Source organism: Ziziphus jujuba, chromosome 3, assembly GCF_031755915.1.
Source record: "Ziziphus jujuba cultivar Dongzao chromosome 3, ASM3175591v1".
NCBI lineage: Eukaryota > Viridiplantae > Streptophyta > Magnoliopsida > Rosales > Rhamnaceae > Ziziphus > Ziziphus jujuba.
This window is the reverse complement of record NC_083381.1, coordinates 31133443-31148721: the sequence shown is the minus strand read 5'-3', so window position 1 is coordinate 31148721 and position 15279 is coordinate 31133443. Positions and strand designations below refer to the sequence as shown.

The 15279-nt window shown below is 31.0% G+C and overlaps 1 protein-coding gene across 1 annotated transcript; it reads left to right on the top strand.

The window, feature by feature from the left end:
- Positions 1 to 9116: 9116 nt before the first annotated feature.
- LOC125423497 (patatin-like protein 2) lies at positions 9117 to 11882 on the top strand. The gene is made up of 8 exons (XM_060815939.1): positions 9117 to 9309; positions 9472 to 9572; positions 9684 to 9901; positions 10045 to 10285; positions 10413 to 10574; positions 10704 to 11006; positions 11342 to 11517; positions 11588 to 11882. Exons 1-8 carry the CDS (start codon positions 9300 to 9302, stop codon positions 11634 to 11636), a joined length of 1260 nt encoding a protein of 419 aa, XP_060671922.1. The 5' UTR covers positions 9117 to 9299; the 3' UTR covers positions 11637 to 11882.
- Positions 11883 to 15279: the final 3397 nt, after the last annotated feature.

Sequence of the window (15279 nt, the reverse complement as noted above, 5' to 3'; positions counted from 1 at the left end):
ATATATATATATCTGTAGGCACGACGTGATAATTCAGAAAATCTTTTGCTATCAGACGTATGCATTGCCACATCTGCAGCTCCTTATTACCTCCCTCCGTATCCTTTTCAGCACAAGATGCCTCCCAAAGAGCCAAGGGACTTGAACCTCATTTCAATAATCCTGTAAATAAACTCTCTAATTTTGCTTTTTAACATTTTTTCAGTTTCGTAAATTTGAAAATTCGATTACCAATGATGTCTAATTCAAGCTCCTTTTTTTTTTTTTTTTTTTTGGTTTTTTTAATTTTTAAACAGACCGTTTGCAGTTTGTGAAGTGAAGAGGGAGATGTACAAAATGAAAAAAAGTAAGCGTACTAGTACTACTTCTCCAAGCTCGAACAACATATTGGATCGGAGTAGTAGTAGCAGTAATAATAATAATTTTTTAATATTTTTTTTTGGAATTGGATCATATTAGATGTTAAAATTGATGATTTGAATTTTTATTAATCCGATTCAAAAAATTCATAGTTTTGTATAAATCTTTATCAATAAAATGCTTTGTTTTTTTTTTTTTATTCGTATTTTTTTTTCTATCAAGAATTTTCCACATAAATCTGTTTGTATTTTATTTTTATTTTTTTATTGCTATTGTTTTGTTTTATTTTTTGTAAAACAAGAGAAATCAAAACCTTGGAATTAATGATCCTCAGAACTGTGGACTTATAGCTTGGTTCTTCGGACCAAATGGTACCACTCCCTTACTGGACGTGTGCATGGCTGCAATGGATGATATGGTTGACATCTACATGCGTACTTTCCGTGAAATCCTTGGCATCTATACGGAACATTAGTTACGGATCCAGGTATACCTACATACCTCAATTAAGAACCCGTTTGAATTCGTCTTTAATATTTAAATTGCACTTACAGAACTAATATTTTAAATTTTGTAAATTTTATTTAATTAATTAGTTGTATCAAATACATCCTATTTATATGTATAAAGAAATTAAATATTGCAATATTAATTGCGATTGACAATAGAAAAATGAAAAGAAATAATAATAATTAATGTTGCTGAGTAGCTAAAACTAAGCAAAATTGCAGGATGATACAAAATTGCGAAATTGCAGGGGTCCTCCACTTTGCAACTCGAGTGAAGAAAACCTTAAACACCTTCGTGAGATTGCTGAAAAGCTCCTGACGAAGCGTGCTTCAGATGTAGACCTTGAAACTGGCGGTTTATATATATATATATATATATGTATCAATTTTATTATAACTGCCATCTTATTTCATATGTTATATAAAATAATAATAATAATAAGATATACTTCTTCCTCCTAATCGATGATCCTAGTATTTTCACCTTGGCAGGTTTGCTAAACTTTTGTCTGATGAAAAGAAGAAGAAGATGAAGATGAAGATGAAACTCGTCGGCCACTCTACATGATCTTGTATAATTAATAATGTTTGCTTCAAATAAAGCTGTTGCTCCAGCTACAACTTATTGTATTACTTGCCACATCATTAAGTGTCCAATATAAGGCGGAAATTATGTTCCAATAAGTCAAAACTATATATATATATATATATATATGTATATATGTGTGTGTGTGATAATATAAATAATAAATAAATGTTTCAACTTCACCATCTTCTTTGCACCAGTGATCAATGTAAATAAATTAGTACTAGTGGTATATATGCCCAAGTACTACTCAATGTATGACTGAAGTTGGGAATTCTAGTTGTTGTGGAAGATGATCAATGTATAGATCTTGTTTCTCATAATATTTTGTGAAACAAAATATATGTTATTTTATAATTAACTAAGGTTCACTTCACAGGGTTAGTACATAAATTCTATCATCCGAACAATAAAATAAATCCCAATCTTTTTTTTATAAGCCCGGGAATCCGTAGACACAAGGATATGCAAAAATCTTGGAGAAAAAAAACCATAAATATTGTTTTCTTGGGCACCACTTATTCGTAAAATAAGAGTGTCTTCAATAGCTTTGTGAATTGAATGTAGGGAGGGTGATAGTTTAATTTGGATAAAACTATGAATATCCATAAATTCTAAGACAAAAATACAAGGTGTACCAGAATATATATGCTTCTTAGTAGGTTTAGCAACAAACAGACAACCACACTAAATTAATGTTATATTTAAGAATGTGAAATACCAATTTTGCGTGTTACAGCCAATAACCTTATAAGCTAATGTTTTTCACTGAACATTGAAATTGGGTATTATGTTCTCTTTGTGGATAACTTTACTCATTTTAGTTGGTTATTTCTTTTAAAGAAAAAACTAGATTTTTATGAGTTTTTCTTGAAGTTTCGAAAGGATTAAATTTTTTAAATGCGATGGAGGAGGACAATTTATATCTCATAAATTTAAAGCTCTTTTTGACTCATGTGGTATTATACAGCAATTGTCATGCCTAGGTACCTTTAATTATTAGTTACAGGTGAGACGCGTTTAGCCCTATATAAAAGGCTTTAGCCTTTTCTTTGTTGCCCCAATAAGGTATAATAGAACCTCTAAGGTAACATGACAGGGAAAAGTAAAATTCAAAAGTCTATGCTCACTTAATACCGCCAACAAAATGGCATTGCTGAAAGGAAGCATCATCACATTGTGTAAAACAAGCTTGACAATGATATTTCATGCAAATATACCTCTCAAGTATTGGGTTGATGTTTTTTTAACATCTATGTATTTGATTAATAGACTACCCTCCATAAGTACTGATAACATGACACCATATTTTAAACTATATGGTAAAAGTCCAAATTATAATGGTTTATGCATCCTTGATTGTCATTGTTTCCCATATTTGAAACATCCAAGAAATAATAAATTTTAGAAATGGTCATACCCTTGCATTTTTATTGGTTATAGTCCATTATATAAGGGGTACAGATGTTTGAATCATATGAATAATAAAATCTTTCTTTCAAGACATGTGGTATTTTATGAGACGATTTTACCATTTAAGTCTAACTCTTCTGATGTTTTGGTTTCAAAGGACTCATTGTCACTGACCACATATCCAAGTGTAGATGAATGGAACCAATGTGTCTCATCCTCCGAACAAATAAAACCCATGACACATCATCCTTTATTTAATCAAACCAAATCCAATTTTATGCCTCCTCAAAAGTTGAGTATTGTACAAAAACACAATCTCTTCCACCTCCCACTCATGTGATTAACACATTAAATAACCAAGACATGTTAACTAACCAATCACCTAGTCCTAATCCAATATCTTTTGACACTGCAACCTCAAGTGATAATTCCAACAGTCCATCAAGTAGCTCATCTCATCAATTTGCCTTGTCACCTCCACCTCATGATACATCCAATAATCTTTTCATGGACTTACCAGTAGCCCAACCGCAACCAACAATATCCATCCAATGCTAACATGTAAACAATTACATGACTACCCAGAATGTGAAGTTCCACATCGGATGGAAAGGGGAACGAACCATGCCTTATAAGATTGTGGATATCTTTTCCTTGTGGAAGCGTTTTAAACCTGTGAAGGTTGGGTTGTAAGAGAATCCCTTAGTGCTAAAGTAGACAATATTTACATGTGGGTGGTCTGGGTTGTTACAGTTGGTATCAGAGCCAGTACCCGGATCGGTGTGCCAGTGAGGATGCTGTGCCCCAAGAGGGGTGGATTGTGAAGTCCTACATCGGTTAGAAAGGAAAATGAAGCATGCCTTATAAGGTTATGGATACATTTACCTTGTGGACGTGTTTTAAATCCGTGAGAGTTGGGTTGTAAGAGAATTTCTCAGTGCCAAAGTAGACAATATTTACATGCGGATGGTCTGGGTTGTTACACAGAAAGATAAGCTGAATGAAACCCATCCTATATTGCCCTTCTCATGTCCATCTTTCCCAAACCAAAAATAGTCTTCACCACTTTAATATATCCAAAATGGTCAAATGCAATGAAAGAAGAATTACATGCTTTTCTCTAAAACAAAACTTGGCAACTAGTTCCACGACAAGTAAATACAGATGTGGTTAGTGCAAAATGGGTCTTTCTAACCAAAATATAAAAAGATGGGACATTAGACCGCTACAATGCAAGGTTAGTTACAAAGGATTCTCTCAAATAAAAGGAATTGACTATAATAAAACATTCAGTCCAATTATGAAACCTACCATAATTTGCCTAATTTTATCAATTGTTGTGTATTCAAAGTGGTAGGTTCATTAACTGGGCATCAAAAATGTATTTCTTCATGGAGAAATTAATGAGACAATATACATGGAGCAGCCTCCATGCTTTATTGATCCAATGTTTCCACATCATGTACATCTTCTTCAAAAATCACTATATGGACTCAAACAAGCACTGCGAGTGTGGTTTGAAAGACTCTCCTATAGCTATTAAAGCTTGGTTTCCTTTAGAGTAGAACTAACACATCTCTTTTTGTATACAAAGATGATACGAACTGACACATCTCTTTTTGTATACAAAGATGATACCCATATCATACTGTTACTAATCTATGTAGATGATGTCTTGATAATAGGTTCAAGTCCTAATTTAATCTAAAAAATTATATAGAAGCTGAGCTTGGATTTTATGTTGAAATACTTAGGGATAACACATTACTTCCACGGCCTTGAAGCAAAATATTTCAAAGGTGGTTTGTTCCAATCTCAACCAAAATACATGCATGATCTTCTTCAAAATGCCAATTTGTTACATGCATTTGCCATCTCCACTCCTATAGCTACAAAACTACTCCTTCAGTTGATGATGATGAAGTTATTGATGTAAAAAAGTATAGAAGTATTGTAGGAGCATTACAATACTTAACAATCACCGGGTCAGACATATAGGTTGCTGTTTATAAATCTTGTCAACACTTCCATTCTCTAACCGGATTACATCTCAAGGTTGTAAAGAGAATTTTAAGATACTTGAAAGGTATTATGGGATTTGGTCTTCCTTTTTTTTGAATAAAGTCACAATACACTATCAGGGTGTTCGGATGCTGATTGGGCAGGTTGCCCAATTACAAGAAGAAGTACCACATGTTATTGTGTCTTTTTTGGAGTGAATTGCATATCTTGGCATTTAAAGAAGCAATGTACTATTGCTTGGTCTAGTATATAAGCAGAATGACCTCAGTGCTTTATGTACGACAATTAACTCAATTTTCCATTCTCGAACAAAACATCTAGACATTGATTTCCAATCCATGAAAAGTTAGCACGGGGTCCATTGGTCACTCGCTATCTTTCCTCTCCAAATCAAATTGCTAATATTTTAAGCAAGCCGCTGCCTTCCTACCCAGTCCAGAAATTATGCACCAAACTTAGAGTTCACACTATTCCACTTCTATGTTTGAGGGGGCTTGATAGACTGCAAACCATTGATGAAGGAAAGAATAACCTTGGCAATTGAGTGATAAGGGAATTATTCCCAACCATTATCCAAGAAGTCTTTAAATGTAAAATAATGTCGATAAGTTATTATTAGTTGCTAAGGTCATCTTATATATATATGTTACTAATGAAATACAAAAGATAGTGAGAAAAACAGCTATTCCATAATTGTATGTGTAATATTTCTTTTGAACAATCATGAGTTTCAAAACTTTTGTCATCTAGGAGTAAAATCAGTATGATAGGCTTAAATATGCTAAAACCTGAACAAACAACTCAAATGAAGAAAACCTTGAGAACCTTGAAAGGATTCCTAATGAGATGCTAAAGAAACTTGTTTCAGCAGTTAAATTAATTCAAAACCAGTTGTTATGAACCAATTGGAGACAAAAACAAAAACGAAGATAAGGGCAACAACAATCAATTTTTGGCCAAAAACGAAGATAAGGGCAACAACATTCAAGAAATAAACTAATAGAATAAATCAAAACAACACATAATTTACGAGGTCCGATTCAAGATTGAATCTACGTCGTCGAAACTCCACAAGGAGTTCAATGCATTATAACTGAATGTGTTTTACAGATTATATAGTTATTTTTCTTTGGTTCTAGAAGTTAATCTAAACCCATAGACCACACCAAATAATCCCCTTTTACGACCTTATCACCTCACAACTCTCACCCAAGAGAATTCTAAAAAGAAAACCTAAAGAGAGAGAGAAAGAAAACTTAGATGAGATTACAACAAAGAGAATTTTCTTTTGATAAAAAAGTGTTGCTGCAGAACTATTGCTGTTTGGATCCTTCGAATCTTTTATATGACCATACCAGTTTCTCTCTAAACCATCTAGCCAAAATATACAGTTTGTTTAATGATATGTCATAACCCAATATGGTGAAACGATGTAGTTTTGATGACAGCAACTATGCAGCAAGACGAAGCCTCAAGCTTGACTTTTTTGAATCATATAACCAACAATATATATATATATATATATATATAAGTTCTTAATTAGTTCTCCTAACAATGTTCTCTTTTGCAGGTTTGCCAAAGGACTGTCAGGTGAAAGGGATAAGCGCATTGCCTAGCTTGCTTATCTTCATGGCTGATATGATGTTTGCTATAAACAATATTTTGGTTGCTGTTTACTTCCACTATTTTCGAAGTCTCACTTTTCTTTTCTTTTCTTTCTTTTGTGCATGATTTGTTTTTTTTTGGGGGGGGGGGGGGAATGAAAGACGGAAAGAAAGAAAAGTTGTGCTGTGGATGATGAATGTAGATCTTGCTTGAGGAATGATATGAATTTAAAATATGGTATTTGAGTCCGCTGCTTTCACAGAGTGAACTCTATTTGTTATTGTCACTATGAATATATTAAAGTTCTTCTCAAAATAAATAAAAAAAATGTCCTTACCACATATTTTGCGTTTATATATTTAGAAAGCTTCCTAGAGATACAGAGCTTAAAAGTCAGAACAAAACAAATCCATAAAAAAGTGAACAAAGAAATTATTAGAAGAGCATTCATAAAGTGAACAAAGAATTAAAAAAAATTTAAAAATTAAAAAAACAAAAAAACAACAAAAAAATGAGCGAGTGGCTCAACCAAAAAACAATAGATTAAAATTTTACGAAAACAGTTATTAATTTGAAGAGCATTTAGAAATGAGGAAGTGCCATATGGTGGGACACGAAATGATTCACGCGTTAGTCCTTCCAAGCAAATCCTAATGGGCCTTAGGTTTGTGCTTTACTTCTTTTTTTTTTTTTTTTTTTTTTTTTTTTTTTTTTAAATCAATTTTATGGGGTTTGTAGCTGTATCACTTAAATTACATATGCATACAGAGAAGTAAAGCTAAATGCATGCATTCCCAAATATTGAAATTGCTCAATGAATCCTATAAATTCCAATCCAAGAATCGGCTTCTGTAGTTATTTTTCTACCAATTCAAAGCCATTTGATTAATAAAAAGTGCCAAAAAGAATTTCAATTTAATGTTACTAGTGAGGGGTTATTAGGTGAAATTTCTTAAAAATAATACTCTGTTGGGCTACTATAGGTTTTTTTTACCTGATTTATTTTTTTATCCGTTTCTTTATTATATAGTATTAAACATGCCGAAAAATCATTTTCAGTAATTGTTTTCAACTCTCAATGCATCAAACTTCGATTAAATTCCTTGTATAGACAATATATGTGTTTCTTCTAGAAGAGAAAAAAGTAACCAGACAACCAAGGAGTCCCCCCCAACCAAAAAAAAAAAAAAAAGGACGAGATTGAATCAAAATTACTGTATTGCCACGTGACACATTTTTTGGTGGAGGTATCTGAGTATTCTACAAACTTTTCCAATCCTTATGGAAGAAAACCATTGCAGAATCTATAGTGATATGGTCTGTTTTTGGCCCCTGAATGTATGGAAAGGAAAGCTTTGTCCCTATACTTATTAGAAAAGGAAAGAAACAGCTTAAGAAACTGCCAATGGTGTTATGAAACACAGCCAGATAAAGAACAAAAATTGCCAATGGTGTTATGAAACACACCAAGATAAAGAACAAAAAATTGCCAATGATGTTAGGAAACTGCCAATGATGTTGTGAAACACACGAAGATAAACAAAAAATTGCCAATGATGTTAGGAAACTGCCAATGATGTTGTGAAACACACCATGTAAAGAACAAAAAACTATAATAACTCACTCTTGAGAAGCTGATGAAGACAATCTGTTTGACAGCTTGCCATATTTGATCCTATAAATAAATATTCTCTGTTTGGCCAATGAAATTATGGAGACGTGTGTTGTTTTCTTTATTACCAGGATAATGAAAGATTTGGCTTAAGAAACAGCCAATGATGTTATGAATCACATCCATATAAAAGAACAAATTTTTTTAAAATTTACTCTTGGGAAGCTTACAAAACCATCTGTTTAGAGCTTTCGGATATCTCCTATAAATGAAGTTAACACCTAAAGTGTCCACATCAACTTTGATATTCCAGATTATTTTCCAATATTGAAAGGGAATATTTCATTTATACATATTAAAATTTGGGACAAATACGAAAATATTATAGAGATTTTTAATAATATCTTCCATAATTTTTGGATGAGTTTAAATTACCTTTATACCCTAATTAAAGTTAAATTAGTATCAATATTCCTTTTATTTCTTACAATAATTAATTTTGTCTTACAATAATTAATTTGAAGACTTCAAAATTTTGTTAATATATATTTTAATTTATTTATTTAATCTAAGTAATTAATTTTCATTTAAAAAAACATATGGTGATTTTAATCATATAATTTGTTCTAACCAAGTGAAAATTTGTCAAATATATTTTACTAAATATATTATTATTTGTCAAATATACTCAATTATATATATTATAATTTTTCAAATATATTTAACAAAATATATTTATCAAATATATGACTTACTTTAAAAAAGCTTAGGCAATTAAAATTATCATATAGGTTTAAAAAAAAATAGAAATGAAAAAAATATCATATAGTTTAAATAAAAATTAATTAAAAATATAGAATAAAAATTTAGAAATCTTCAAATTAATTATTTTAATTAAAAAAAAAAGCATAAAAAGAATTTTGAAGTATAAAAGTAATTTAGATTCCTCCAGGTGATATGAATGATATTAGTAGAAATTTGGGATTTTTTTTTCGTATTTACCCTAAATGTCATGGGATGTGAATGAAATGAAGTAGTTCAAGGGTATTGACGAAAATATCTCAATAAATTAACCGACTATTACCAGTATAAATATGCATACGAGGTATGCTGTTTCGTGCCCAACAGTATCTGCAAGCACAGTGGCAGAATCAGCTTTAGCTTAGAAAAAGCAAGCTCGTTTAACTCTATTATGGCCACTGGTGAGATGTTTCATTTGTATTGTTTTCTTTGTGATGGCATATTAGGGGGTACTGCTTGTACTGGTTTGGCTGTGTGATACTTTTATTTTTTATTTTTTTCTCTCTCTAAGTAATATTAACGGAGAAACATTTTGAAACCAAAACCAAATGTTGTTTTTGCAGGAAAAGATAAGAAACTTATCACTATTCTTAGCATTGATGGTGGAGGAGTCAGAGGTATTATACCAGCCACCATTCTCAAATTTCTCGAAACTGAGCTCCAGGTCTGTGCTTAATCATTGTCACTAATTAAGCTTATATGCTGCCAAATTATGGATGTGAATTCCCCATGAGTTGTTTTGTTCTCTCTAGTTGACAAAATTTATGTATAACAGAGAATAGATAAAAACCAAGATGCTAGGATTGCAGACTACTTCGACTTCATTGCAGGAACAAGCACAGGAGGCCTGATAACCGCCATGCTTACCGCACCAAATAATGAAAAGCGACCTCTGTTTGCTGCAAAAGATATTCGCGATTTCTATCTAGAGAACTGCAAATTCATCTTTCCTAGTAATAAAGATTCGGTAGCGGCCAACAAGAATCTCATCCTGTAAGTTGTAGAGAACCATATAGATATATATGTATGGTTGATAACTTACATCAAAAGCATTTTATAAGACATTTAGTCGTTGGAAGAAAAACATAAATTTTTTTATTTTTATTTTTTTGGACTCTCATATGAACCTTTGACAGTCAGTGGCCGTCGTGGATGCCCTCTGTGGGCGATGCGCTTGACTGGATACAAGGTACTCTGAAAAACGTGGGGAATTATATTGCACAGGTACTCTACCAACCGAAATATGATGGTGAAGACCTGCACAAGAAAATCAGAGAAATGATGAACGAGAAAAGGATTCATGAGACCTTAACCAATGTGATAATTCCAACTTTTGATATCAAGCGTCTTCAGCCTGTCAGCTTCACCACCTTAAAGGTCCATTATTCTGTACATTACTTTATTTTGATCCTATGAATACCATAATTTTCCAAGGAGTTTGTGAATTGAAAGTTACAGCTTAACCAGCTTCTTTTTTCTCATTTACTATTGAATAACTATATAGGCAAAACTTGATGATTCCAAGGATGCTTTGCTATCAGATGTCTGCATTGCCACATCTGCAGCACCTTATTACTTTCCTCCTCACTATTTTAAGACCAAGTCATCAAAAGGAAATACTGAGGATTTCCACCTCGTTGATGGAGGTGTTGCGGCCAATAATCCGGTAAACCCCTTCAACTCTGTATAAATCATTTCGATTGACATGGAAATTAGTCTGTGCTTATAATAATGTGTTCTGTGTATATTAGTCTGATCAAGCTATTTTCCCTTTTCAATTTTGAGAAAATTCCAGACCTTATTAGCAATTTGTGAGTTGATGAGAGAGGAGGTTCGAGATAACAGTTCTTCATGCTTGAACAACATAGATCCTACTAAGTTTCTTATCCTTTCTATTGGAACTGGATCATGTAAGAGGAGTAACAAGTTGGAGGTTGGAGAAGCAAAAGAATGGGGACTTGTAAAATGGTTCATGGGATCATATAAAACCACCCCTTTAATGGATGTTTTCACCACTGCAATGGATGATATGGTTGACATCTACACGTCTTTATTCTATGGAATCTGTGGCTTCAAGGAAAACTATCTTAGGATCCAGGTACATTAATAAGTCCGTTTAAACAATTACTGAACACCAGAACATGCAATGCTTGGATATCAAAATACTCTGAGACAATTCCATTTTTTTTTTTCTTTTTCATCTTACATGTGAAGTGATTACATTCAAGTGACATAAACTCGTCAAGATGCATCCGTTAGAGGATTTTGACAAGGACTAAATTGAGTTTTCATTTCTTGATGTGAATCATAATAAAACTAAATTTGGAATGTTTTAATGTTCTATTATATATTCTAATTCTACTTAGATCTAAACAGCACTTTCTAGTATTGTCTCACAATAGAAAGATATGTTGCTGACAAAAATCAATGCAGGATGATAGCCTGAGTCTTACGGAGGCTTCAATGGACAACTCAAGTAAAGATAACCTTGAGAAACTTAAGGATATTGCTGATAAGCTCCTGGATAAACCTGTTACAGAAATAAACTATGATAGTGGTTTATATGAACCGGTTAATGGCAAAGGCACAAATAAGGAAGCACTTGTCAGGTAAGAACAACATGAAACAATTTTCAGCATACTATCTATCTTGTTTCCCTAACAATCTTTTCCTTTGCAGGTTTGCTGTAAGATTGTCAAAAGAAAGGATTAAGAAGCCTGATGCCTAGCTTATCTCCATGGCTGATATGATGTTTGCTTAAAATAATGTTATTCGAAGTTCATAATTGTTCAATGTCTAAATTTCTGCTCTTTAGTTTCACCGTCAGTAAATAAATAATTATAACTGGTATGCCAAGTACTTTCTAAGTGACTGAAGTTAGCAGTTCAATATCAGTTGTGAAAGATGAATGTAGATGTTTCTTCAGAAATTATATGAAAATAAACTATGGTATTCTGTAACTTGATTTTGCTTCCTCAGAAGGACTCTTCTTATAAGGTCCAACTTCATCAAAATATATAAAGGTCTAACTCCATCAAAATAACAAAAAAAAAGCCCCAAACTTTCTCATACACCTTGGAACTGTGACATAACCCATTAAATTGTTAGATTGTATACGTTCGAGAATGAAGGATGATATCATTTTGATCAGATACTGTATAACTCTCTGTTTTCTTTATTTATTGAAAAAAAAAAAAAAAGGCTGCTGAGTAGGAAATAGTAAGAAAATGACCATAATTTTGCAACCCTGCACCAAAATAACCACGTATTCAATTCCAGTTATGTATTCAAGCCAGCACAACCATTAAACATGACGGTCACCAATGCTATGATACTCTGTTGAATTATCATCTATCTCCCAAAAGAAAGCTTAAGCTTGTAAGAAGTAAGCCAACTATGTATATCAAGCCAACAAGAATTTGTTAAATGCTCCTTTCAATTGTGATGCAAAATGGACCCTTATGATGTAAGTTATGAAAACATTGCACTTTTTGCACTTTTTTGAGTTATTCTTTTCTCCGTAAATGAAACGTCCACAATGAATCATATGCAAAGAAACTGTACAATTTTTTAAGTGCGACAATTTTATAATTTTCCATTCCACAACAAAAAAAGTTTAATTCAAAATCCATCATCCAATTCATTTAACAATCAAATAGTAGCATTTGAAAACAATGAGTAAATCCAAATTGCAAAGGATAAAAAGAAGAAAAGAAAAAAAAAAAAAAAAAAAAAGAGAAAGAAAATCACATTGCTTCCTTTCCAAACTTGGTAGAGCCTCTTGGGTTTGTTCTTTTCCATCATTAGAAGCTTGTAAAAAGAGAACCCAGATTGTGATTTTTCTATTCCTGATCTTGCTTTATCAGAAATCTACTTCTTCCTCTTCCTTTCTCTCTCTAAAATGCTGGCACCATAACAATGAGTTCTGGCGGATGTTTCCATTTGTCGCGGCTTTCACGCGCTTGACGACATTTCATCGAAACAAGTTTTGCATTATTCTATCATATTATTATTCTTTAAAAATGTTTTTTGTTTTTGTTATTTATTTCTTTTGTTTTCACTTTCTTTTACAGTTTAACCAACTTACCATTTAGATCAGTTGTACAGCCAATAATATGTTTTGCCCAAAATTTAATTAGCCAAAGAAACAACTATTTACTCAGAATTATATATATATATATATATATATATACATATATAATATTAATATACTTGTTACATGGGGACGATAAAAGGAGATTTTTTGTAATTAACTAATTTATTTATTTTTGAGAAAGTTACTAATTTATTTTTGTTGCAATTTCACATTTTCTGTACTCTTGTTTTTTAATAAAGAAAAAATTTGGTATCTTTAGAATTGCTTTAATTGGAGACATATATATCAAGGTAAAATGTTTGTGTATATTGTATAGGTGCGTATATTTTATAGACTCGCAAAATGAAGAGAATGCAATATAATATGTCAGATTTATTATATTATTAGCGCCATGAAATAAATTAATTAATATTTTTTAAATAATGTTTGACAAAAAAATTAATGTCTAGCAAAGCATATATTTATATAGTTTTTTTATTTATCAAATTTGTTTAATATGCTAGAGTTTGTCCAGCATTTGACCGATACATTAACGTGCTGTCACAACCAATTCTTGTATGTAAACTTTGTCTCCACGCGGTCTTTATTATTTATTTATTTATTTTATAGATATCTTATTTCCTAAGCTTACATGCTTCTATCCTATTTTTTTATTCATCGAGTAAAATGGATGTATTCGGAGGAGGATCCACAAGGCTCATGGCTCCAAAAAATTTAATTATTATTCTTACTTATATTTGTTACATCTTTAAATAAAATTAATATTTATCTCCTTTTATCAATCTAAACAGTTTCTTTGTCCCTTAAATCGGATAATTAATTTATTTATTAATTGAGATATCGATGTTACTTTGTATAAATACTTTCTTAATACCTTTTGGTATTCTTTTCTTTTCACTTTTTTTTTTAAAAAAAATAGAACCTTTAGTTTAAGCATATAATGTATAATATTCCATTCGGCTATTGATATTATATTCTCCCACTTCATTTATAACTAATTCGGGTTCTTTTTTTTTTGTTTTATTTTAATATAAATGAAAAATCTTAGAGATTCCAAAATTTTTCTCCTCAAATTTGTTCATTGATGAGGTGACAATATTGACATACTACATTGTTTAGCAAAAAATAGAACAAACCAAAACAAAAGATGGAAAAAAAAAAAGAAAGTCAAATGTAAAACTTAATACATATAATATATATATATATATATATATATATATGCACATAGGAGTTTTATGGTTCAAAAATCTGCAATAAATAAATTTGCAAATACAATTGAAAATAAAAATTATTTTCGAGAATAAATTTTAAAGACGATGGTCGACAATAATTTTTTACACTTGTATCTATACGTTTCTACGATAAGTTATTGTAAAGAAGTAATGATTTTATTGAACTTATAACTTATGATCAATCTTTTTTTATGTATATATCATCAAGGCAAAGAGGGAGGTAATGGGGTATGCAATCTTTACTCAAAAAAAAAAAAAAAAAAAAAGTAATTGGTTATGCATTCGTTCATAAATTAATTCATTTAATCACAGATAACAAAAAGCGTAAGATATATATATATATATATAGCTAATTAGAGTAATGCTATATTAAATGTCTATCTTGTTCTATAATGTATATTTAATCATTTATATGCGTATTTTTTTAAAAAATAAATATGTAAATAATTTACATACATATCCTTAAATAAATACGCATGTAAATATTTTAAGGGTCAAAAAATAAATGTTTAAATTATTTGTGTATTTGTCTAATCAAAATCAAGAAACCAAGGAAGGTAAATCCAATGAGACATACAAACACACTAACAAAAATAAGCAATGTTTGTTAATTTAGTTAAACTTACATGGAGTAATGTTGATAAGACACCAACATTTTTATAGTTTTAAGTTAGTTTTGATAATATTGTTTTTTTTTTTAATTCATTATATTCTTGTATTTGATTTTTGAAAATCTTATATTCTTGTATACTACAAGATCATTTTTACACATAGGTAAGTAAAAGAATTCATATATAAAAAACAAAGAAATAAACAAAAAGAAAAAAAAAATAAAGAAATAGTTTGTTACATCGGCAAAATGTTGTTTCAACATAAGTTCAACATCACATTGTTTAGGAGATCATGATTTATTGTATTTCTCTCAATTTTTAGTAGCGGAAATACCGGTTTTGATTTGGAATTGGTTATGGAATCCCACGAAGATGTGTGTGTGAGAGAGAGAGAGAGAGAGAGAGAGAGAGAGAGAGAGAGAGAGATTAATT